This window comes from Oncorhynchus tshawytscha, linkage group LG09 (genome assembly GCF_018296145.1).
Source record: "Oncorhynchus tshawytscha isolate Ot180627B linkage group LG09, Otsh_v2.0, whole genome shotgun sequence".
Taxonomy (NCBI): domain Eukaryota; kingdom Metazoa; phylum Chordata; class Actinopteri; order Salmoniformes; family Salmonidae; genus Oncorhynchus; species Oncorhynchus tshawytscha.
In genome coordinates, this window is record NC_056437.1 from 22675882 (window position 1) to 22700199 (window position 24318).

At 42.0% G+C, this 24318-nt stretch overlaps 1 protein-coding gene across 2 annotated transcripts in view; it reads right to left on the reverse strand.

The window, feature by feature from the left end:
- Window positions 1-2511: 2511 nt before the first annotated feature.
- LOC112257595 (anthrax toxin receptor 1-like) overlaps window positions 2512-24318 on the reverse strand; it is a 39263-nt gene continuing 17456 nt past the window's right edge. The window contains exons 10-18 of one of the 2 annotated variants that reach the window (XM_042326687.1): window positions 21350-21448; window positions 19889-19958; window positions 15741-15819; window positions 15469-15564; window positions 10066-10107; window positions 8406-8501; window positions 8114-8281; window positions 5240-5320; window positions 2512-3592 (exon numbers count right to left, since the gene is read on the reverse strand). In XM_042326687.1, the coding sequence (XP_042182621.1) occupies window positions 3113-3592; window positions 5240-5320; window positions 8114-8281; window positions 8406-8501; window positions 10066-10107; window positions 15469-15564; window positions 15741-15819; window positions 19889-19958; window positions 21350-21448 (1211 nt within the window). In that variant the 3' untranslated portion in view covers window positions 2512-3112. Of the gene's footprint in view, window positions 3593-5239; window positions 5321-8113; window positions 8282-8405; window positions 8508-10065; window positions 10108-15468; window positions 15565-15740; window positions 15820-19888; window positions 19959-21349; window positions 21449-24318 lie in introns of both variants that reach the window. The other variant, XM_042326686.1, reaches the window with a different exon arrangement.

The following is a 24318-nucleotide window of genomic DNA, read 5'->3' on the forward strand; positions in this document are numbered from 1 at the left end:
GAGCCATTTCTTCAGAGAGGAATTCTGTTTGAAGTTATTTCACCCGGTATGAAATAGCTTCCAGCATCCTAACTTTTCAATCTCATCTGCGGACCATTACCCGTCTACTCTGCTCTATAGATGGAGTGAGTTAAATAGATTTAGGACATCATGTGGGATAGTTGTAGAATATAGAAGAAGCTTTTAAGCCAAATGATCATGAATTACATAACAGGAAATCATTGTTCTGAAATTCAATATTTTATTACACAGAAAAAAATGGCCTCACTGGTTTTGAATACATTCTATACATTAGTTGAAGATACTCAGCAAGCACACACTTAATAAACACATTTCTGGATTGGAAATGGAATTAGACCCTGGTGGATTCACAGAGCTGCTCATTCCTAGTACCTCTAGGAATGGCGACACCACAATAGTGACACCATCAAAATGTCCCATATAACAACAGCCAAAGGTCACATCAAAAGGTCAATGTTCACTCGCTGGTTCCTGGTTGCCCAGTGGTAGGTCAGCCATGCTGAGTTTAAAGGCACAATCTGTCAGATTTGCTGATTTCTAATGGTCATTCATTTCAATTAATTACATAAATTATAATAATGACTTATGAGCTTAGTACATCTGCCTTACCCTATCATACCCCAATGTCTAAGGGTGTTACTCTTTTTTTTTGTAAACAATGTAAAGCTTAAAAAATATCCATCATCTCAAGTAGCAGGGTCCGACTGTTGAAATCCCATATTGTGCCTTTAAGAGTCCACAGGACTCTGCCACAGTCCACAGTCCATTATTTTTGCTTTTAAAACTCTTTGCATGATCTCTGTGTAAGCAAGTAAACCAAGTCATCTGTTCTTCCCCAGTCAGAGGTTTTCCTCCTTTGCCAATGTGTCTGTCATTAATTAATCCAAAATACAAATCTATTTTTATCAATCAGCATGTAATATGTACCTAGTATAACACATAAAAGACACATTTCAGTTTAAATCTGAGCCATTGATCTTTTAACTTATGAAATATGTACAGTTGGAAGTCGGAAGTTTACATACACCTTAGCCAAATACATTTAAACTCAGTTTCACAATTCCTGACATTTAATTCAAGTAAAAATTCCCTGTCTTAGGTCAGTTAGTATCACCACTTTATTTTAAGAATGTGAAATGTCATAATAATAGAAGAGAGAAGCTTTTATTTCTTTCATCGCATTCAGAGTGGGTCAGACGTTCAATTAGTATTTGGTAGCATTGCCTTTAAACTGTTTAACTTGGGTCAAACGTTTTGGGTAGCCTTCCACAAGCTTCCCAAAATAAGTTGGGTGAATTTTGGCCCATTCCTCCTGACAGAGCTGGTGTAACTGAGTCAGTTGTAGGCCTCCTTGCTCGAAACACACACTTTTTCAGTTCTGCCCACACATTTTCTATAGGATTGAGGTCAGGGCTTTGTGATGGCCACTCCAAGACCTTGACTTTGTTGTCCTTAAGCCATTTTGCCACAAATTTGGAAGTATGCTAGGGGTCATTGTCCATTTGGAAGATCCATTTGCGACCAAGCTTTAACTTCCTGACTGATGTCTTGATATGTTGCTTCAATATATCCACACAATATTCCATCCTCATGATACCATCTATTTTGTGAAGTGCACCAGTCCCTCCTGCAGCCAAGCACCCCTACAACATGATGCTGCCACCCCCGTGCTTCACGGTTGGGATGGTGTTCTTCGTCTTGCAAGCCTCCCCCTTTTTCCTCCAAAGATAATGATGGTCATTATGGCCAAACAGTTCTATTTTTGTTTCATCATACCAGAGGACATTTCTCCAAAAAGTACGATCTTTGTCCCCATGTGCAGTTGCAAACCGTAGTCTGGCTTTTTTTATGGCGGTTTTGGAGCAGTGGCTTCTTCCTTGCTGTGAGCGGCCTTTAAGGTTATGTCGATATAGGACTCGTTTTCCTGTGGATGTAGATACTTTTGTACCGGTTACCTCCAGCATCTTCACAAGGTCCTTTGCTGTTGTTCTGGGATTGATTTGAACCTTTCACACCAAAGTATGTTCATCGCTAGGAGACAGAACGTGCCTCCTTCCTGAGCAGTATGACGGATGCGTGGTCCCATGGTGTTTATACTTGCATACTATTGTTTGTACAGATGAACGTGCTACCTTCAGGCATTTGGACATTTCTCCCAAGGATGAACCAGACTTGTGGAGGTCTACAATTCTTTTTCTGAGGTCTTGCTAATTTCTTTTGATTTTCCCATGATGTCAAGGAAATTGGCACTGAGTTTGAAGGTAGGCCTTGAAATACATCCACAGGTACACCTCCAATTGACTCAAGTGATGTAAATTAGCCTATCAGAAGCTTCTAAAGCCATGACATAATTTTCTGGAATTTTCCAAGCTGTTTAAAGGCACAGTCAACTTAGTGTATGTAAACTTCTAACCCACTGGAATTGTGCTACAGTGAATTATAAGTTAAATAATCTGTCGGTAAACAATTGTTGGGAAAATTACTTGTGTCATGCACCAAGTTGATTTCCTAACCGACTTGCCAAAACTAACTGGAGTAGTCGAAAAACTATTTTTAATGACTCCAACCTAAGTGTGTGTAAACTTCCGACTTCAACTGTAAGTGTATCCCTTCTGCTAAATATTGCATTTTTCTGCAAAGCAGTAAAGTATTGATATTATCTTCACTATAGTCTCGTGAGCCATACTCAAAATCTTGCACTACCTGTAGCTAGCTACAGTATATGAAAGGATGCCCAAGATCCTGGTCAGTTGGAATAGAGCACATTAAAAATCTAATGGAACTTTGTTTCACAGATCAATTGCTCAGCTTCTCTATGATACTCTGAGTAAAGTAGAAAGCATTTCTGATGACTAGAGTTGAGCTTGCTGTCCTGCCTGTCCAACTGTTGATAGTGGTTTCGATTGGTGGAGAAGGAGAGAAAGGCACAGTATTCAGGGGCCTTCAGGGTCCATGCTCCAAGTGCTCAATTCTTTGATGGTCCTTGCTATCTGGGTCCTTGGGATGTCCAACTCTGACGTCACCCCATTGAAGTTGAAATTGAAAATGGTAAGGGTTAAGGGTAGGGAAGTCCCATGGACCCCGGATAGCACTAACCGTTCTTGCTTTTGCCCTTCTCTTCTCTTTCCTCACAGGCATTGGTCAGACGGATGTGGGGGAGGGCGAGAAGGGGGGGCTCTGCATGGGGGTGGGGCCTGAGGGGGTGGGGGCAGAGAGCCAGTTGGGGAAGGGGGTGTTGCGGAGCTAATGGGTGGAGGGGTGGCAGGGCAAAAGAGGGGAGGGGGGGGAGGGGTGGGTGGAGAAACAGATGGGGAGGACTTAGAGAAGTGGGGGCAGAGCTCGGTTTGGAGGGGGTGTAAGGGGGATGGGTGATGCAGGAGGGAGGGGGTGGAGTGGACGGCAGAGCGGGTAGAGTGGAGGTGGGAGAGGGGGGCATGTGGGAGAGGGTGCTGTGTGAGGAAGGGTAACTGTAGGTGTGAGGCAGACTGTAGATGGCTGTGGAGGGCTGGTTGTAGACTGGATAACGAGGAGCAGGGTAGGCTTTCACCCGGGTGAAGCTAACGCACCTGCCCTGTAAGTTAGGAGAGAGGGTTACAACAGGGAAGAGTGCAATCAGAGGCAGTCATCAGAGTTTTACTGATGCATTGGAATTATTTTATAACGTTTCCATGCAAAGTGGATTTATAGACTTTAGCGTCTCCATTCAAATAGGATTGGAAGGGAATACGACCAATCTTTCATTTTATTTGTTTTCCTTTCGGAATAATGTGCTGACTCCATCTTGTCTTCTGCTTAGCTATAAATGTCAAATTCAGTCAAAACAACAAGGAGATTTACTAAGGTAGCAACAGCTTTGGGAAGAGGGGGAATTGTGTGGATTGTTTGCCCCATCCTCCTATCCACATCTGTCATTGAGACCATATAAAAATACAACTCCCAGCTAGGCTAGAGTTACAGGGATGTGGGTAGTCATCTAACATTAATGGTTTCAGCAGATTAGAACACATTCCTTCAGGTTGGAGCAATACAGTACAGCACCTCAGCCTGTATATGCCAGGTTACTTTGTGCCTTCCTCGCAGCCACTCTGTCTGCGCACTGTTTTAATGACTAACAGCTGCAACTTTTCTGCTCTATGATTTACTGCCTGGCTTGAAATTGTTTAAAATATTAGGTTTTAAGATTATTTAATGAAGAAATGGGCAGTGAGGGCATTGAAAAGGAGTTAACGAATTTAGGGACTTAATTGGCTTTCAAAACTGCCAACATGATGAGTGTGTAGGGAGGTAATGAAAATGCCCACTCTCCTCAACTGCCTGGTGGAATAGTTTAGATGAAGAAAAAAAAGATTAAATGTTCTGGAAGAATCGTCGCAAAAAAAACTAAGTGTAAAAAGAGAATAAAACAGGAAGAGGGTAGACTGAAGCCGAGCCCCTCTCTATTTTCCATGCTGTCTGCTTTGCTCCTCAGGATGTGGTCTTGGCTCCAGACCTTCCTATTTCCCTCACTTTTCCAGGAGTTTGAGTTCTTCTTTCTCTTGAGGATTTGCAACTGAGTGGGCCTAGGCATTACGTAGTGTGGTCTCTGCCTCCTTAAAGGAGCAGTCTGTTGTTGCTACATCCATTTTTGTCTCATAAATGATTTATATGTACCCATTGATTCTTGAAGAAAGTAAATGCCTCATGAACTTAGTTCTGTCAGAACCCAAAATATAAGCTTGTTTCACTCCAATGTTTGTAAACAAAGTAAATGTAAACACACACTATATGGCCTCAGAACATGGTTAAAGCTATAATTTTGATATCATGGATACTTCATTGCTCTGTCTATGAATTTGAGAGTACACTTCTCCATAACCATCCCTCAGCTTTTCACCAAAGCAGGTGTGGGGAAACACTTTTACATTTTTTCAATTGCTGATTTCAACTGCTTTAACTGTTTCCTCTGATTGTATTTTTTTCCTGCTTCTCTTGCATAACAGCATATCTAAGTGCTGGGCCAGTGGGCCTTATGATCCCTTAGAAGATCTTTGAAAGAAAATGTAAGCTATCCTTCTCTGTCCCATATGTAAGCATCAGTCACACACTGGCTTTCTTATTGAGTTGCTAAAAGGGCTTTCCATGACTCTGCATATCCTTGCGTCAGCCCATACAGTGCAGTGACAGCAGGTAGAATGTGTTGGACATGTCTTTCTCTATGCTGTTTGTCTTCGTGTCTTACCTTGTCTCCAGGATGGGGTCTCATCACAGATACCCTATCATAGCCTTTCCTCAGGAATACCCACAGAGCATCCAGCTTGCCCTGAACAAAGACAGGCACAGTAAAGGGAAGAGAAAACATTACATAATAGACAAACAACATGATAATACCAATAATATTGACTGTGTGGTTGCATGTCAGTTGCTTTACTCTGCTGTGCTTTGTTTCTATACTGTATATGGTTTAGTATACAGGTCTGTTGATCAGTCGGACTGTTTGTCTGTCTGCCTGGTGTTCTTTGTCCATGGAAGGCTGTGTCCCTCGACATCATAATAGCCAAGGAGAAGGGTAGGTGTCTGTGTCTGTCTGCCTGGTGCTCTTTGTCCATGGAAAGCTGTGTCCCTCCACGTCATACCAGTCAGGGAGGAGGGTAGGTAGAGATAAAGGGGAAGGAATGTATTGGGTTGGGACTAGCACCAGCTCCCCTCTTCTCTGCAGATTTCGTCTTCCCGAGGTCGGCTCAGTTCATGCCTGGTTCATATTACGGCTCATCCAGCTGACTGAGACGTTATGAAACAAACTTCCTGGAAATGTTGACGCTACAGGAACACTGCAACTAACTAAGACTTGTTTTGATCATAGACATTTTTTGGTGGGTAATGGAATTTAGAGTGCATATGATTGTATGTGAGTGGAAGGTACTGCAATTCTGTTCTTGTTGTTGCCACACTCAATTACAAGAAATTTGAACTTGTATGGTATACCATACATGTTTTTGATCTTTTCCGTGGAGTGGAGAGTGCATATGATGCACTTGTATTGCGACAGGAAGGTACTGCAATTTTGTTCTTGTTATTCCACTACTCAACTAGAAATTGTACCTTTTATGGTATCCACCTCATGCAACCTGGCAAGGGGTGGGTGTATCCAGTTTGTTGCTATTGTTTTTCAACTTCCTGCGCATTGACACCGCTGGTGATGGTAAATGTAAATGACATTTATCAAAAATGTTTAATGCACACAGAATTGGAAAAATTTGTGAATTATCTGGTGAGGAAAATGATTGAAACATTTTAATAGCACTCAGAAGCTGATGAAGCATTAGGAAAAGGCTATCCAGACATTCCTGACCCTCAAACCAATATTTCATTTCAGAATTGGTTAAAATTAGGTCAGGGTTTTGGATAAGCTAAGAGTCCGTTTTTGATTTTGGTGAGTCTTTTTGGAGGTCAGCAGTGTCCTTATAAATGCTCTTAGCATAATTAGCATTCCCCATAGTCATGGCAGGTTAACGTTAGCTTTGTGGCACAACAGACAGTCTTCATAAAATATTTCTGCATTGTTTCTGTAATTTGTCAATGTTATTCTGTGTCTAACAACATGTCTTTTCAAGTGTTGCTCTTTGATTGAAAATGGAAATAGCCTTTGTGGATAACGACTATTAGATACTGTGTAATTACGCTAGCTAGATAACAATCGATGTTGAGTCTATGGGAATGCTAATGTTGGCAACCTGCCACATGAGAATGTTTTTATTTTTTCAACCCAACAAAATTAAACTTAGAATTAACATGGTTTAGATTCTCTGCACTTTTAATAATTTTGGAAAATATAATTTATACACTACATGACAAAAAGTATGTGGACACCTGCTTGTTGAACATCTCATTTTAAAATGATGGGCATTAGTATGGAGTTGGTCCCCCCTTTGCAGCTATAACAGCCTCCACTCTTCTGGGAAGGCTAGATGTTAGAACAATGCTATGGAGACTTGCTTCCATTTAGCCACAAGATCATTAGTGAGGTTGGGCACTGACGTTAGCCTGGGTCTCAGTCGGAGTTCCAATTCATCCCAAAGGTGTTCGATGGGGTTGAGTTCAGTGAGCTGTGCAGGCCAGTCAAGTTCTTCCACACAGATCTCGACAAACCATTTCTGAATAGACCTCACTTTGTGCACAGGGGCATTGTCATGCTGAAACAGGAAAGGGCCTTCCTCAGACTGTTGCCACAAAGTTGGAAGCACAGAATTGTCTAGATCCTGTAGACTTAATATTTCCCTTCAGGGGGCCTAGCCCAAACCATAAAAACAGCCCCAGACTATTATTCATCCTCCACCAAACTTTATAGTTGGCACTATGCATTGTTGCAGGGAGCATTCTCCTGGCATCCTCCAAATCCAGATTCGTCTGTCAGACTGCCAGATGGGAAAGCGTGATTCAACATTCCAGAGAATGCGTTTCCACTGCTCCAGAGTCCAATGGCAGCGAGCTTTACACCACTCCAGTCGACGCTTGGCATTGCGCATGGTGATCTTAGGCTTGTGTGCGGCTATTCGGCCATGGAAACCCATTTCATGAAGCTCCCAACAAACAGTAATTGTGCTGACGTTGCTTTCAGAGGCAGTTTGAAACTCGGTAGTGAGTGTTGCAACCGAGGACAGATGCTTGAGCTCTCAGCGGTCCCATTCTGTGAGCTTGTGTGGCCTATCATTTTGCGGCTGAGCCGTTGTTGCTCCTAGACGTTTCCAGTTCACAATAACAGCACTTACACTTGACCGGGGCAGCTCTAGCAGGGCAGACATTTGACTAACTTGTTGGAAAGGTGGCTTCCGAGGAAGGTGCCACATTGAAAGTCACTGAGCTCTACTGAATTCTACTGCCAGTGTTTGGAGATTGCATGGCTGTGTGCGTGATTTTATATACCTGTCAGAAATGCGTGTGGCTGAAATAGCCAAATCCATTCATTTGAAGGGGTGTTCACATACTTTTGTATATATAGTGTATTTACCAACATCTCTTCCCTGTGTAACAACAGGCCGGAATGGGTCTTAAGTTGGAAAACAACCACATTTGATCAGGAACTGGGCGTGGCTACGTAACATAAAGTGAACAGTACCTTTATAGGGGAGTACCATTTCTGGGGACTGATGGGTTTATGCATGCCGTTGTTGAGAGTGCGTGTTGGTGCCATGTCAAACTCCTGCTCTGGCATCTTGACGCGAGCATTCTTGGCTTTCTCTAGTTTGGCCCCCTCCTCAGTAGAACCCTTGTCGCCCCAGCGGACCTGAACAGGGACAGTCAATAACAGTCGGTGGCAGAGAAATGGTAATATAATGAGCAGAGCTGAGCCGTAATTGGATGAAGGGCACAGCAGCCCGGGCACAACAGTCAGTGTATGTCTTTCTCACCTCCATTCTCTTGATGCCACCCACACCTCGGCCACCGTAGTATGAGGCATCCACAGTGGGCCACCTCTTCTTGGGATACCCGTCCTCGTCCTCGTCCTCGTCCTTACAATAGTGAAAATAGTAAAAATAAAGAAAAACCCTTGAATAAGTAGGTGTGTCCAAACTATTGATTGGTACTCTGTAGCATGGCATCCTTGTGGTGTGTGACCATGGAGTATCCCTGTTAGGAACTGCAGCTGCATCTAAGAGCCTGAAAACAGTTACAGTATACAGTAACTAAACTTGAAGCAAACTTGTAACATGACTAAACTCCTCTCTCTACCTAAAGAGCTGGGGGCTGCTATCCATTTTAATGGACAGAAAGTCAAAAACAACTCCATCCATCTGGAATAAGGTCAGACAATCTGCCCTGTCAGGTCCTGGCTGCATTGCCCCTCTCACCTACAGCTGCAGTCCAGTCACTCTCTTGGTTGGCGGTCCACATGCAGACAGTGTGTTCTTTGGCAAGAGAGCCAGGAGGCCAACCTCCCTTCACAAAAAAATATGTTTTTATTATATATGTATATCTATATATATATATATATACAGTGGGGCAAAAAAGTATTTAGTCAGCCACCAATTGTGCAAGTTCTCCCACTTAAAAAGATGAGAGAGGCCTGTAATTTCATCATAGGTACACTTCAACTATGACAGACAAAAAAAAATAAAAATCCAGAAAATCACATTGATTTTTTTAATGAATTTATTTGCAAATTATGGTGGAAAATAAGTATTTATCGGATGGTTTCTGGAAATCGAATCCACTATACTAACGTTGCAAGCGCCATTCTCTACTTACTGAGCTACAGAGCCATGAAATGGTGCTGTACAGATCAGGACCTTGGGTGATTGACTGACCTTGTGCTTTTTTTTTTTCCGGTGTGATTTCTTTAGGTAAAGGAGGGTGTTTAGTTTGTGTGTGAGCGAGTGAGAGAGAAACCTCATTTAGCTTGACCATGGCTTTTTGTGTTGCCTCTGTATTATCTCCCATAACAACCCACTGGGCACACACGTCAATTCAACGTCTATTCCACGTTGGTTCAATGCAACTTCATTGTAATGACATGGAAACGACGTTGATTCAACCAGTGTGTGCCGAGTGGGTACCCTCCTCGGGTACCAGTCCCTATCCCCTGTTACATTTTGAAACCAACTCATGTTTTTCAGATTGACATCGATGCCTCAATTTTTTTATTTTTTTATTTTACCTTTATTTAACTAGGCAAGTCAGTTAAGAACAAATTCTTATTTTCAATGACGGCTTAGGAACAGTGGGTTAACTGCCTGTTCAGGGGCAGAACGACAGATTTGTACCTTGTCAGCTCGGGGATTTGAACTTGCAACACTCTAACCACTAGGCTCAATGTTTCTTTTTCCATGCTGAACGTCTGCTTCTGTCGGGTTAAAATTGAAAATGACAGCTGTGAGTCAATAACTCTATCTAATCCCTATTATGCTCCTGCAGGTTCAGAGCCCTTTGAGGCAGAGACAGCTGGCTGTTTCAGAGCAGACAACAGGAGACAGAGAGAGACACAGAGAGCCTTATAACAGGGTATGATAGGGATGTTTCAACTCTGCAAGGTCTAGAAACAAAGTATATGAGACTACAAGATTTACTCACTGAGCTGTCTTCCAGTACCGGAGGTGGAGGCTCATGGATGATCTGCAAAGATGGAAAAAGAAACTGAATCATAATCATGAAAAAATATTTTTTGCCATTGGCATACTGGCAGCGTCTCTGCTGGGGTACAGGAAATTAGTTTGAATTTGAGTGTTTGATAATGAGAGAATGGTTTGATGACAGAGTGTTATCTACAGTGCCTAGTGAAAGTGTACAGTACACACCCCTTGCACGGTCTTTACAGAGGGTTTATTTGCTGTATTGTCATGCAGAATTACTTAACAGCCTTACTGAAAACAAAATGGATGATTTGGAATGGATTTTTGGAGTGAATGCAATGTTGTTGATCCTCTTTATTTTCAAGTGTTGTGGCGGCAACATCATGTTATGTGCACGCTTGTCACCGGCAGGGACTGGGAATTTTCTCAGGATAAAAACAAACATGAAAGGAGCAAAGCGCCAAATCAAATGTTATTGGTCACATACACATGGTTAGCAGATGTTAATGCGAGTGTAGCAAAATGCTTGTGCTTCTAGTTCCGACCATGCAGTAATATCTAGCAAGTAAACTAACAATTTCACAACTACTACCTTATTTATACACAAAAGTGTAAAGGAATGAATAAGAAAATGTACATATAAATATATGTATGAGCGATGGCCGAACGGCATAGGCAAGATGCAGTAGATGCTATAGAGTACAGTGTATACATATGAGATGAGTAATATAGGGTATGTAAACATTATATAAAGTGGCATTGTTTAAAGTGACTAGTGATACATTTATTACATCCAATTTTTTATTATTAAAGTGGCTAGAGATTTGAGTCAGTATGTTGGCAGCAGCCACTCAATGTTAGTGATGGCTGTTTAACAGTCTGATGCTCTTGAGATAGAAGCTGTTTTTCAGTCTCTCGGTCCCAGCTTTGATGCACCTGTACTGACCTCGCCTTCTGGATGATAGCAGGGTGAACACCCGTGGCTCAGGTGGTTGTTGTCCTTGATGATTTTTTTGGCCTTCCTGTGACATAAGGTGGTGTAGGTGTCTTGGAGGCCAGGTAGTTTGCCCCCAGTGATGCGTTGTGCAGACCTCACTACCCTCTGGAGAGCCTTACGTTTGTGGGCGCAGCAGTTGCCGTACCAGGTGGTGATACAGTCCGATAGGATGCTCTCGATTGTGCATCTGTAAAAGTGTTTTTGGTGACAAGCCCAATTTCTTTAGCCTCCTGAGGTTAAAGAGCCGATTTTGCGCCTTCTTCACCACACTGACCATTTGTTTGTCCGTGATGTGTATGCCGAGGAACTTAAAACTTTCCACCTTCTCCACTACAGTCCCGTCGATGTGGATAGGGGTGTGCTCCCTCTGCTGTTTCCTGAAGTCCACGATCATCTCCTTTGTTTTGTTGACGTTGAGTGTGAAGTTGTTTTCCTGACACCACACTCCGAGGGCCCTCACCTCCTCCCTGTAGGCCGTCTCGTCGTTGTTGGTAATCAAGCCTACCACTGTAGTGTCGTCTGCAAACTTGATGATTGAGTTGGAGGCGTGCATGGCCACGCAGTCATGGGTGAACAGGGAGTACAGGAGAGGGCTGAGAACGCACCCTTGTGGGGCCCCAGTGTTGAGGATCAGCGGGGTGGAGATGTTGTCCAGGACCCAGTTGCATAGGGCGGGGTTGAGACCCAGCGTCTCGAGCTTAATGACGAGTTTGGAGGGTACTATGGTGTTGAATGCTGAGCTGTAGTTGATGAACCGCATTCTTACATAGGTATTCCTCTTGTCCAGATGGGTTAGGGGAGTGTGATTGCGATTGAGTCATCTGTGGACTTATTGGGGCGGTAAGAAAATTGGAGTGGGTCTAGAGTGTCAGGTAGTGTGGAGGTGATATGATCCTTGACTATTCTCTCAAAGCACTTCATGATGACGGAAGTGAGTGCTACGGGGCAATAGTCATTTAGCTCCGTTACCTTATCTTTCTTGGGAACAAGAACAATGGTGGCCCTCTTGAAACATGTGGGAACAGCAGACTGGGATAGGGATTGATTGAATATGTCCGTAAACACCAGTCAGCTGGTCTGCGCATGCTCTGAGGATGCGGCTAGGAATGCCGTCTGGGCCGGAAGCTTTGCGAGGGTTAACACATTTAACTTCTCTGGAATATGTGGGACGGTAGCGGCGCACCTCGCCAACAGCCAGTGAAATTGCAGGGCGCCAAATTCAAAACAACAGAAATCCTATAATTAAAATTCCTCAAACATACAAGTATTATACACCCTTTTAAATATAAACTTCTTGTAAATCCAGCCACAGTGTCCAATTTCAAATAGGCATTACGGCGAAAGCACACCAAACGATTGTTAGGTCAGCACCTCGTCACAGAAAACCATACAGCCATTTTCCAGCCAAGGAGAGGGCTCACAAAAGTCAGGAATTAAATTAATCACTAACCTTTGATGATTTTCATCAGATGGCACTCACAGGACTTCATGTTACACAATAAATGTGTGTTTTGTTCGATAAAGTTAAACTTTATGTCCAAAAACCTCATTTTAAATTGGTGTGTTATGTTCAGAAATGCATTGTCTCAAACAAACATCCGGTGAAAGTGCAGAGAGCCACATCAAATTACAGAAATACTCATAATAAACATTGATAAGAGATACAAGTGTTATGCATTGAATTATAGATAAACTTCTCCTTAATGCAACCGCTGTGTCAGATTTCAAAAAGGCTTTACGGCGAAAGCACACCTTGCGATTATGTTAGGTCAGCACCTAGCCACAGAAAAACATACAGCCATTTTCCAAAGAAGGAGAGGTGTCACAAAAGTCAGAAATAGCATAATAAATATTCACTTACCTTTGATGATCTTGATTGGAATGCACTCCCAGGAATCCCAGTTCCACAATACATTTTTGTTTTGTTCGATAAAGTCCATAATTTATGTCTAATACCTCCTTTTTGGTTGCGTGTTTAGCCCAGTAATCCAAATGCTCAATGCGCGATCTCTTAGTTCAGACGAAAAGTCCAAAAAGTTATATTACAGTCCGTAGAAACATGTCAAACGATGTATAGAATCAATCTTTAGGATGTCTTTATCATAAATCTTCCATAGTGTTTCGACCGGAAAATTATTTTGTCTTTAGAAATGAAAAGGAACACAGCTACCTCTCACGGCCACGCACATGATTTAGCTCATGGCATTCTGCCAGACACCTGACTCAAACAGCTCTTATTCGCTCCCCCTTCATAGTAGAAGCCTGAAACAAGGTCCTAAAGACTGTTGACATCTAGTGGAAGCCATAGGAAGTGCAATATGACCCCATATAAACTGTATATTCGATAGGCAATGACTTCAAAAACTACAAACCTCAATTTCCCACTTCCGGGTTGGATATTTTCTCAGGTTTTTGCCTGCCATATGAGTTCTGTTATACTCACAGACATCATTCAAACAGTTTTAGAAACTTCAGTGTTTTCTATCCAAATCTACTAATTATATGCATATTCTAGCTTTTGGGCCTGAGTAGCAGGTAGTTTACCAAGCTACTCAATACTGCCCCCCCAGTCCCAAAGAAGTTAAATGTTTTACTCACGTTGGCTGTGGTGAAGGAGAGTCTGCAGGTTTTGGTAGCGGGCCGTGTCAGTGGCACTGTATTGTCCTCAAAGCAAGCAAATAAGTTGTTTAGTTTGTCTGGGAGCGAGACATCAGTCTGCGACGGGGCTGGTTTTCTTTTTGTAGTCCGTGATTGCCTGTAGACCCTGCCACATTCCTCTCATGTCTGAGCAGTTGAATTGCGACTCTACTTTGTGTCTATACTGACGCTTAGCTTGTTTGGTTGCCTTGCGGAGGGAATAGCTACACTGTTTGTATTCGGTCATGTTTCCGGTCGCCTTGCCTCTGTGCTTTCAGTTTTGCGTGAATGCTGCCATCAATCCACTGTTTCTGGTTGGGGAAGGTTTTAATAGTCGCTGTTGGTACAACATCACCGATGCACTTGCTAATAAACTTGCTCACTGAATCAGCATATATACATCAATGTTGTTGTTCGACGCTATCTGGAACGTATCCCAGTCCATGTGATCGAAGCAATCTTGAAGCGTGGAATCAGATTGGTCGGACCAGCGTTGAACAGACCTGAGCACTGGTGTTTCCTGTTTTAGTTTCTATCTATAGGCTGGGAGCAACAAAATGGAGTTATGGTCAGATTTGCCGAAAGGAGGGCGAGGGGTGGCTTTGTATGTGTCACGGATGTTAGAGTAACAATGATCCAGATCCAGGTTAAATGTTAGAGGAAAACCCGCCGTAGTATTCTGAGAACCTAACCCCGGGATAGTTTTATTTTACAGCGAGACAATTACACGCATTTTAATGCCAAAGACACACCAGACTGGCTTTCCGAGGTGGTGAGTGTTCCTGAATGGACCAGTCTCAGTCCTGACTTAAATCTGCTTGAAAATCAGACATGGTTTGAATATTGCTGTCCTACAATTATTCCCAACCAAATTTACTGAACTTCAGCAATTTTTACAAAAACAAGAGATATACAATAAGTATGCAAAACATTAAGAACTGAAAGCTATGATCCCTTATTGATCTCACTTGTTAAATCCACTTCAGTCAGTGTAGGTGAAGGGGAAGAGACCGGTTAAATAAGGATTTTTAATAAGCCTTGAGGCAATTGATACATGACTTGTGTATGTGTGCCATTCAGATGCTGAATGGGCAAGACAAAATATTTAAGTGCCTTTTGAACAGGATATGGTAGTAGGTGCCAGGCGCAGAGGTTTGTGTCAAGAACTGTAACGTTTCTGAGTTTTTCACGCTCAACAGTTTCCCATGCGTATCAAGAGTGGTCCACCACCCAAAGGACATCCAGCCAACTTGACACAACTGTGGGAAGCATTGGAGTCAACATGGGCCAGCATCCCTGTGGAATGCTTTCGAGACCTTGTAGAGTCCGGGCCCCGATGAATTGAGGCTTTTTTTAGGGCGAAAGGGGGGTTGCAACTCAATATTAGAAAGATGGTACTAACGTTTGGTATGCTCGGTGAATGTTGTCCTAAGAGATCTGCAAAGTTTGTAGAATCTCATTCAAAATTATACACAGCTGTAATGGATGCCAGTATTAACTCTGGGGTGTGAAAAAATATAAAATTGAATCCCTTTTTAGATGTAATTTTAAAGCTGCAAAACATGAAGAATGTGCAAGGGGTGTGTAGACTTTCACTAGCGACTATATTCATTTTTTGTATGTTTGTTTTTAGAGGTACTGTAGATGAAACACAATCTCATGAACAAATACTGCTGTGTACTGCAATATCCTAATGCACACACACTTCACGAAATGATTACAAAAAGTATCTCCTCATGGACTTTCGTTGGGACAAGATGGCTGACGTACCACTGTGCAGCAGAGAGGCCAGAACCACCAGAGCAGAGCCAGCGTCAGGAGGAGCAGCAGGATGAGCAGGGCTATGGCCAAAAATGTCCCGTCAGACTGGGGGAGGCCGAGAGAGGAAATAAGGTCAGAACCTGGTGTACGTAAACTAAAATCTGTGCTTGAACACAAGCTATATTACCCCCCAGGAATAGACATGGAAGAGTACAGTACTAAAATGAGCCAAACAATTAGAAGCACAACACTGTGTAGAGAAGTGAAGGGTTGATACTTACACAGCTGACAGAGGTGATGGTGACAGAACTAGATATGAAACTCAGGCCATTGTTCATACTGACGTGGAGGGTAGCTGCCCTGAGGGAGATGAGAGGAAGGTAAGGGGTGAGGTGACTGCACTGCTTATATATTTTGCTCTAATATCCTTCAACACATCTCTGTTTTAATTTCAGAGACCGACTGCTTTTCTGAGAAAATACAGTTAAAGTCAGAAGTTTACATACACCTTAGCCAAATACATTTAAACTCAGTTTTTCACAATTCCTGTCATTTAATCATAGTAAAAAATCCCTGTCTAAGGTCAGTTAGGATCGCCACTTTATTTTAAGAATGTGAAATGTCAGAATAATATTAGAGAGAATGATTTATTTCACCTTATATTTCTTTCATCACATTCCCAGTGGGTCAGAAGTTTACATACACTCAATTAGTATTTGGTAGCATTGCCTTTAAATTGTTTAAGTTGGGTCAAACGTTTCAGGTAGACTTCCACAAGCTTCCCACAATAGTTGGGTTTATTTTGGCCCATTCCTCCTGACAGAGCTGGAGTAACTGAGTCAGGTTTGTAGGCCTCCTTACTCGAACACACTTTTTCAGTTCTGCCCACAGATTTTCTATGGGATTGAGGTCAGGGCTTTGTGATGGCCACTCCAATACCTTGACCTTGTTGTACTTAAGCCATTTTGCCACCATTTTGAAAGTATGCTTGGGGTCATTGTCCATTTGGAAGACGCATTTGCGATCAAGCTTTAACTGATGTCTTGAGATGTTGCTTCAATATATCCACATAATTTTCCATCCTCATGGTGCCATCTATTTTGTGAAGTGCACCAGTCCCTCCTGCAGTAAAGCATCCCCAGAACATGATGCTGCCAACCCTGTGCTTCACGGTTGGGATGGTGTTCTTCGGCTTGCAAGCCCCCCCCCCTCTTTTCCTCCAAACATAACAATGGTCATTATGGCCAAACGGTTGTATTTTTGTATCATCAGACCAGAGGACATTTCTCAAAAAAAAAAGAATCTTTGTCAGTGTGCAGTTGCAAACCGTAGTCTGGCTTTTTTATGGCAGTTTTGGAGCCGTGGCTTCTTCCTTGCTGAGTGGATTTTCAGGTTATGTCGATACAGGACTCGTTTTACTGTGGATATAGATACTTTTGTACCTGTTTCCTCCAGCATCTTCACACAGTCCTTTGCTGTTGTTCTGGTATTGATTTGCATTTTTCGCAACAAAGTACTTAATCTCTAGGAGATAAAACTCGTCTCTTTCCTGAGTAGTATGACTGCAGCATGGTCCCATGGTGTTTATACTTGCGTACTATTGTTTGTACAGATGAACGTGGTATCTTCAGGCGTTTGGAAATTTATCCCAAGGATGAACCAAACTTGTGGAGGTCTACAATTTGTTTCCTGATGTCTTGGCTGATTTCCTTTGATTTTCCCATGATGTCAAGCAAAGAGGCACTGAGTTTGAAGGTAGACCTTGAAATACATCCACAGGTACACCTCCAATTGACTTAATGATATAAATTAGCCTAACAGAAGCCTCTAAACACATGACATCATTTTCTGGAATGTTCCGAGCTGTTTAAAGGCACAGTCAACTTAGTGTTTGTACACTTTTGACCCACTGGAATTGTGGTACAGTGAATTATAAGTTAAATAATCTGTCTGTAAACAATTGTTGGAAAAATTACTTGTCATGCAGAAAGTAGATGTCCGAACCGACTTGCCAAAATTATAGTTTGTTAACAAGATATTTGTGGAGTGGTTGAAAAATGAGTTTTAATGACTCCAACCTAACACGGAACTCCAACCGGCTGCGAGCGTGCGCCATTGTGCATACATTTTATTTTGTCCCCCCACACCAAACGCGATCACGACACACAGGTTAAAATATCAAAACAACCAGTTACATTAATTTGGGGACAGGTGGAAAAGCATTAAACATTTATGGCAATTTAGCTAGTTAGCTTGCACTTGCTATCTAATTTGTCCTGGAATATAAACATTGAGTTGTTATTTTACCTGAAATGCACAAGGTCCTCTACTCCGACAATTAATCCACACATAAAACGTTCAACCGAATCGTTTCTAGTCATCTCTCATCCTTCCAGGCTTTTTCATCTTTGAACTTATATGGTGATTGATAAATAGTAAATAGTATTACTACACCAACCGGCAACACAGTTTGTCTTTCAATCACCCACGTGGGTATAACCAATGAGGAGATGGCACGTGGGCTACCTGCTTCTATAAACCAATGAGGAGATGGGAGAGGCAGGACTTGCAGCGCGATCCGCATCGGAAATATGCGCCTGAGCAGTGTGGGTGCAATAATTGAATAACATAGATTTCTAAATTCATTTTGCAACGCTCGAGTCGCATTGGGTCAGCCTATAAGTGTATGTAAACTTCCGACTTCAACTGTATGTCTTGAAAGAAAAGGAGGTGTAATTGTGAGTAATGGGTATGTAAAATAATATATACAGTGGGGCAAAAAAGTATTTAGTCAGCCACCAATTGTGCAAGTTCTCCCACTTAAAAATATGAGAGAGGCCTGTAATTTTCATCATAGGTACACTTCAACTATGACAGACAAAATGAGAAACAAAATCCAGAAAATCACATTGTAGGATTTTTAATGAATTTATTTGCAAATTATGGTGGAAAATAAGTATTTGGTCACCTACAAACAAGCAAGATTTCTGGCTCTCACAGACCTGTAACTTCTTTAAGAGGCTCCTCTGTCCTCCACCTGTATTAATGGCACCTGTTTGAACCTGTTATCAGTATAAAAGACACCTATCCACAACCTCAAACAGTCACACTCCAAACTCCACTATGGCCAAGACCAAAGAGCTGTCAAAGGACACCAGAAACAAAATTGTAGACCTGCACCAGGCTGGGAAGACTGAATCTGCAATAGGTAAGCAGCTTGGTTTGAAGAAATCAACTGTGGGAGCAATTATTAGGAAATGGAAGACAAACAAGACCACTGATAATCTCCCTCGATCTGAGGGTCCACGCAAGATCTCACCCCGTGGGGTCAAAATGATCACAAGAACGGTGAGCAAAAATCCCAGAACCACACGGGGGGACCTAGTGAATGACCTGCAGAGAGCTGGGACCAAAGTAAAAAAGCCGACCATCAGTAACACACTACGCCGCCAGGGACTCAAATCCTGCGGTGCCAGACGTGTACCCCTGCTTAAGCCAGTACATGTCCAGGCCCGTCTGAAGTTTGCTAGAGAGCATTTGGATGATCCAGAAGAAGATTGGGAGAATGTCATATGGTCAGATGAAACCAAAATATAACTTTTTGGTAAAAACTCAACTTGTCGTGTTTGGAGGACAAAGAATGCTGAGTTGCATCCAAAGAACACCATAACTACTGTGAAGAATGGGGGTGGAAACATCATGCTTTGGGGCTGTTTTTCTGCAAAGGGACCAGGACGACTGTTCCGTGTAAAGGAAAGAATGAATGGGGCCATGTATCGTGAGATTTTGAGTGAAAACCTCCTTCCATCAGCAAGGGTATTGAAGATGAAATGTGGCTGGGTCTTTCAGCATGACAATGATTCCAAACATACCGCCCGGGCAACGAAGGAGTGGCTTCGTAAGAAGCATTTCAAGGTCCTGGAGTGGCCTAGCCAGTCTCCAGATCTCAACCCCATAGAAAATCTTTGGAGGGAGTTGAAAGTCCGTGTTGCCCAGCAACAGCCCCAAAACATCACTGCTCTAGAGGAGATCTGCATGGAGGAATGGGCCAAAATGCCAGCAACAGTGTGTGAAAACCTTGTGAAGACTTACTGAAAACGTTTGACCTCTGTCATTGCCAACAAAGGGTATATAACAAAGTATTGAGATAAACTTTTTTTATTGACCAAATACTTATTTTCCACCATAATTTGCAAATAAATTGTGATTTTCTGGATTTTTTTCTTCTCCTTTTGTCTGTCATAGTTGAAGTGTACCTATGATGAAAATTGCAGGCCTCTCTCATCTTTTTAAGTGGGAGAACTTGCACAATTGGTGGCTGACTAAATACTTTTTTGCCACACTGTATGTTTATCTTAGCGTTTCATGAGTAGGGTTTGGCATGCATCAATTAAAGCAGTGAAAATGTGAGAGTTAAACAGTCACTTACGTCCCCTCCTCCTCCAATACTGGAGCTGGACACAGCAGGTAGGTGTCTCTCACGACCAATGGTCTTTTCACTATGAGATTATAGAAGAGAATGCATTGTATTATGTGTGTATATGAATACCTAATACTGTGGATAATGTGCCTCATTATAAATCCCATGCAGTAGCTATGCATCCAGCTAGAGGTGCATGGAAATAAAATCTAAAATAAAATCAACAAAATACAGTTAAGTAGCTAATTCATTACCAAACTGTGCTATTAATTGAACTATTTATCTTAGTTAAAGTATTATAGTTTCAAAGAGTTGTAGATCAAAGAGTGCTTCAAAGACTATAGTTGAAATTGAAATACTTTGAGACAAGTTGTGAAAATTCCTTTCTTTTTTGTTGTCTTTGTGGCCCTTTACTTGTGGAAAATGAAGCAACTGAAATCTTTCAGAGTGAGTGTGGTTTATTTACCCTGGCACATAAGATCCACATTCCTTCTGTACATCTGAGAAGCCTTAAGTATTCAACCAGATGAATTAAAGTGAGGGTGCGTGTGTGCGTGTGTGCGTGTGTGCGTGTGTGTGTGTGTGTGTGTGTGTGTGTGTGTGTGTGTGTGTAGGGGAGTGAGGAAAGACAGACCAGAACTCATTAGGATTTGTAATAACAGTGGGCATGCTATAACCCCCTCTTGCTTGTGGCTAAATCAAACGTAGCCCCATTTCACATAATGCCTCAGGAAAGAATGTAGAAATGTTTCTTCAGTGTAAAGAATTGGACTACTCTACTGAATATTCCTTGTCAAAGGATATTATTGCAAGTCCCTTATCCATGGAACTTTTGGAGATTCTGGATGAAATAAACCCTTGCCTTTAAAGCTTCAGAGAGCCTTCTACCTAGTTTTTCAGAGACACTGAGGCTACAGCAGATGTGCTAGATCAGTTTTGAATGAGTGAAAGAAACCTAATTAAATCTCCAACTCAGATCTGTGAACTGCTGCCGACTCCATTGGTGTGGAATTTGCAACCAGACAGTGGTTTGCAACTTTTGAGCGAGGGTAATCTCTTGCATCAAAATATTTGTAGTCCTTTCTTGGTCCAATGTTCTGTCATGTGTAGGGCACCTTGTGGGATACTGCTGTTCTACATTGGCTCAATTAAATGGTTAGGTAAGGAACAGAAGACAGGCAGAAATTGTCTTGAGAACCCAACTGGTGCCTGTTTGATCTAATGAGCTTTCTTTCAGGCTCATTCCTTTAGGTTATTTTGTTCAGGATGTTTGAAATCCTTCTCTTTTGTATTTGCCTGTTTCATAGTCACAGTCGATAACAGCCAACTCACTGTGACATTGCTGAAACATATCTCTTTCTAAGCCTCATTAGAAATTAGAAATCCAGATCATTCAAATCAGGGGTGTTACTGATGGGATTCATTAAGGTTAATGGTCGGTAAATTGTAGATACCATAACTTCCACTTACTCAAAGTGAGAGTGTCGTTGATGCGGAAGCTACAAAGGACCTTCCCCACCTCGCGGGCATGTGAGAAACCATTTCCTTTCACTACCACCTGGAAGGACTCTGAGGGATGAAAGGGAGAGAACAATCATCAATGCCATGTGTTCACCTTGATAATCAGAAGTAAAGTGGAATTACAGTTGATCATGATATTTTCAAAACCTTATTTCCTGAGGCCAAAAGCTTCCCAATTATCCACAATGATACATTCCACTGGGCACACCATGTCATTTCAACATGTATAATTGGGTAATATTTGGTAGATGCATTGATCAATGCAGGGTGGCAGGGTAGCCTAGTGGTTAGAGCGTTGGACTAGTAACCGTAAGGTTGCAAGTTCAAACCCCCGAGCTGACAATGTACAAATCTGTCGTTCAGACTGTTCCTAGGCCGTCATTGAAAATAAGGAATTTGTTCTTAACTGACTTGCCTAGTTAAATAAAGGTAGAAAATGAGATTCCAAACTATTTTCATCCACTCAAAAAAATGTTTTTTTGAATTCCCAACATGTTATGACTATGCCTTCAACCATCTAAAAGCACAATTCAATTCCAATGGAAAATCCATATCTGATTTCTGGTTTAGTTGTCACCTAAATGTGTTATCAATGCGCTTTCAACCATTTAAAAGCACAACAACATTTAAATGGGAATTCAATGTCAGATATTTTGTTTATTTATACAACAACTTAATGTGTTATCAATGTGCGTCATCTAATAGCACAACCAAATGACCTGGATTGCAATTGAAATTGCATTAAACTACATGGTGCAAGTGATCAATGCCATATGAGATTCTGATCAGATAACTAGCAATTGTGAAGGTTTCCACAGAACTGCGACCCTGAACATGCACGATTTCTATGATTACATAAGAAGACATTTTACAGGAACCTCAATGTGCATGGATGTGTTACAAATTTTAAGTTTGAATAAATACTGTTACATTAGTTTGTACGATAGCCTTAACATTAAGCTATTTACTGTCTTACAAAAGTAATATTGAATTGTGTTTGGTTGACAATGCAACCAAATATAAACATTTAAAGGAGATGTATCTATTACTTGGATAGTTCAATCTGAGCCACTGGTTTAATCTGCTTATTTTATTTTATTTTTTAAACTTTTATGAGCTTGAAACCCTAGGCCTATATGTATGATCTATTTTTAGAATGTAAACAATAGCTGTTGATGACTTCCCAAATGCTATATACTGTAGGTCTAAATATGGTTACATATCATTTGCTCTGTTGAACCTACCCTTTGGAATTACTTAGATAGCAACAGTGAATCTATTAAGTGGAGACTTCTCAACAATCATTCTCATGATAACACATGGTTATAGTCAAATATCAACGCTAAGCAGGGCTGGGTTTGGTTAAAGCCCTGGATGGGATACTGAAGGGATAGCTATAGATACAGCACATTTGGAAGGTATTCAGACCAATTGACTGTTTCCCACATTTTGTTACGTTACAGCCTTATTCTAAAATGGATGAAATAGTTTATTTTCCTCATCAATCTGAACACAATACTCCATAATGACAAAGCAAAAACAGTATTTTTTTTCTTTCTTCAAATTAGTAAAAATAAAAACTGAAATATTACATTTACATAAGTATTCAGACCCTTTACTCAGTACTTTGTTGAAGCACCTTTGGCAGCGATTATAGGCTCAAGTCAAATCAAGTCAAATGTTATTTGTCACATGCGCGGAATACAACAGGTAGACCTTACAGTGAAATGCTTACTTACGAGCCCTTAATTAACCAACAATGCAGTTTTAAGAAAAAAATAAAATAAATAAAAGTAACAAATAATGAAGAGCAGCAGTAAAACAACAATAGCGAGGCTACATACAATGGATACCGGTACAGAGTCAATGTGCGGGGGCACCGGTTAGTCGTGGTAATTGAGGTATTATATACATGTACTGTAGGTAGAGTTATTTAAGTGACTTATGCAGAGATAATAACAGAGAGTAGCAGCAGCGTAAAAGAGTGAAGAGGTGGTGCAGGGGGGGGGTTCAATGCAAATAGTCTGGTTAGCCATTTGATTAGATGTTCAGGAGTCGTATGGCTTGTGAATAAAAGCTGTTTAGAAGCCTCTTGGACCTAGACTTGGCGCTGCGGTTACCGCTTGTCGTGCGGTAGCAGGGAGAACAGTCTATGACTAGGGTGGCTGGAGTCTTTGACCATTTTTAGGGCCTTCCTCTGACACCGCCTGGTATAGAGGTCCTGGATTGCAGGAAGCTTGGCTCCAGTGATGTACTGGGCCGTACGCACTACCCTCTATAGTGCCTTGCGGTCGGAGGCTGAACAGTTGCCATACCAGGAAGTGATGCAACCAGTCAGGATGCTCTCGATGGTGCAGCTGTAGAGCCTTTTGAGGATCTGAGGACCCATGCCACATTTTTTTCAGTCTCCTGAGTGGGAATAGGTTTTGTCGTGCCCTCTTCACAACTGTTTTAGTGTGCTTGGACCATGTCCGTTTGTTGATGTGGACACCAAGGAACTTGAAGCTCTCAACCTGCTCCACTACAGCCCCATCAATGAGAATGGGGGTGTGCTCGGTCCTCCTTTTTCTGTAGTCCACAATCATCTCCTTAGTCTTGATCACTTTGCGGGAGAGATTGTTGTCCTGGCACCACACAGCCAGGTCTCTGATCTCCTGCCTATATGCTGTCTCGTCATTGTTTGTGATCAGGCCTACCACTGTTGTCATCTGCAAACTTAATGAAGGTGATGGAGTCATGCCTGGCCTTGCAGTCATGAGTGAACAGAGAGTACAGGAGGGGACTGAGCACGCACCCTTGAAGGGCCACCATGTTGAGGATCAGCGTGGCTGATGTGTTGTTACCTACCCTTACCATCTGGCCCGTCAGGAAGTCCAGGATCCAGTTGCAGTGGGAGGTGTTTAGTCCCAGGGTCCTTA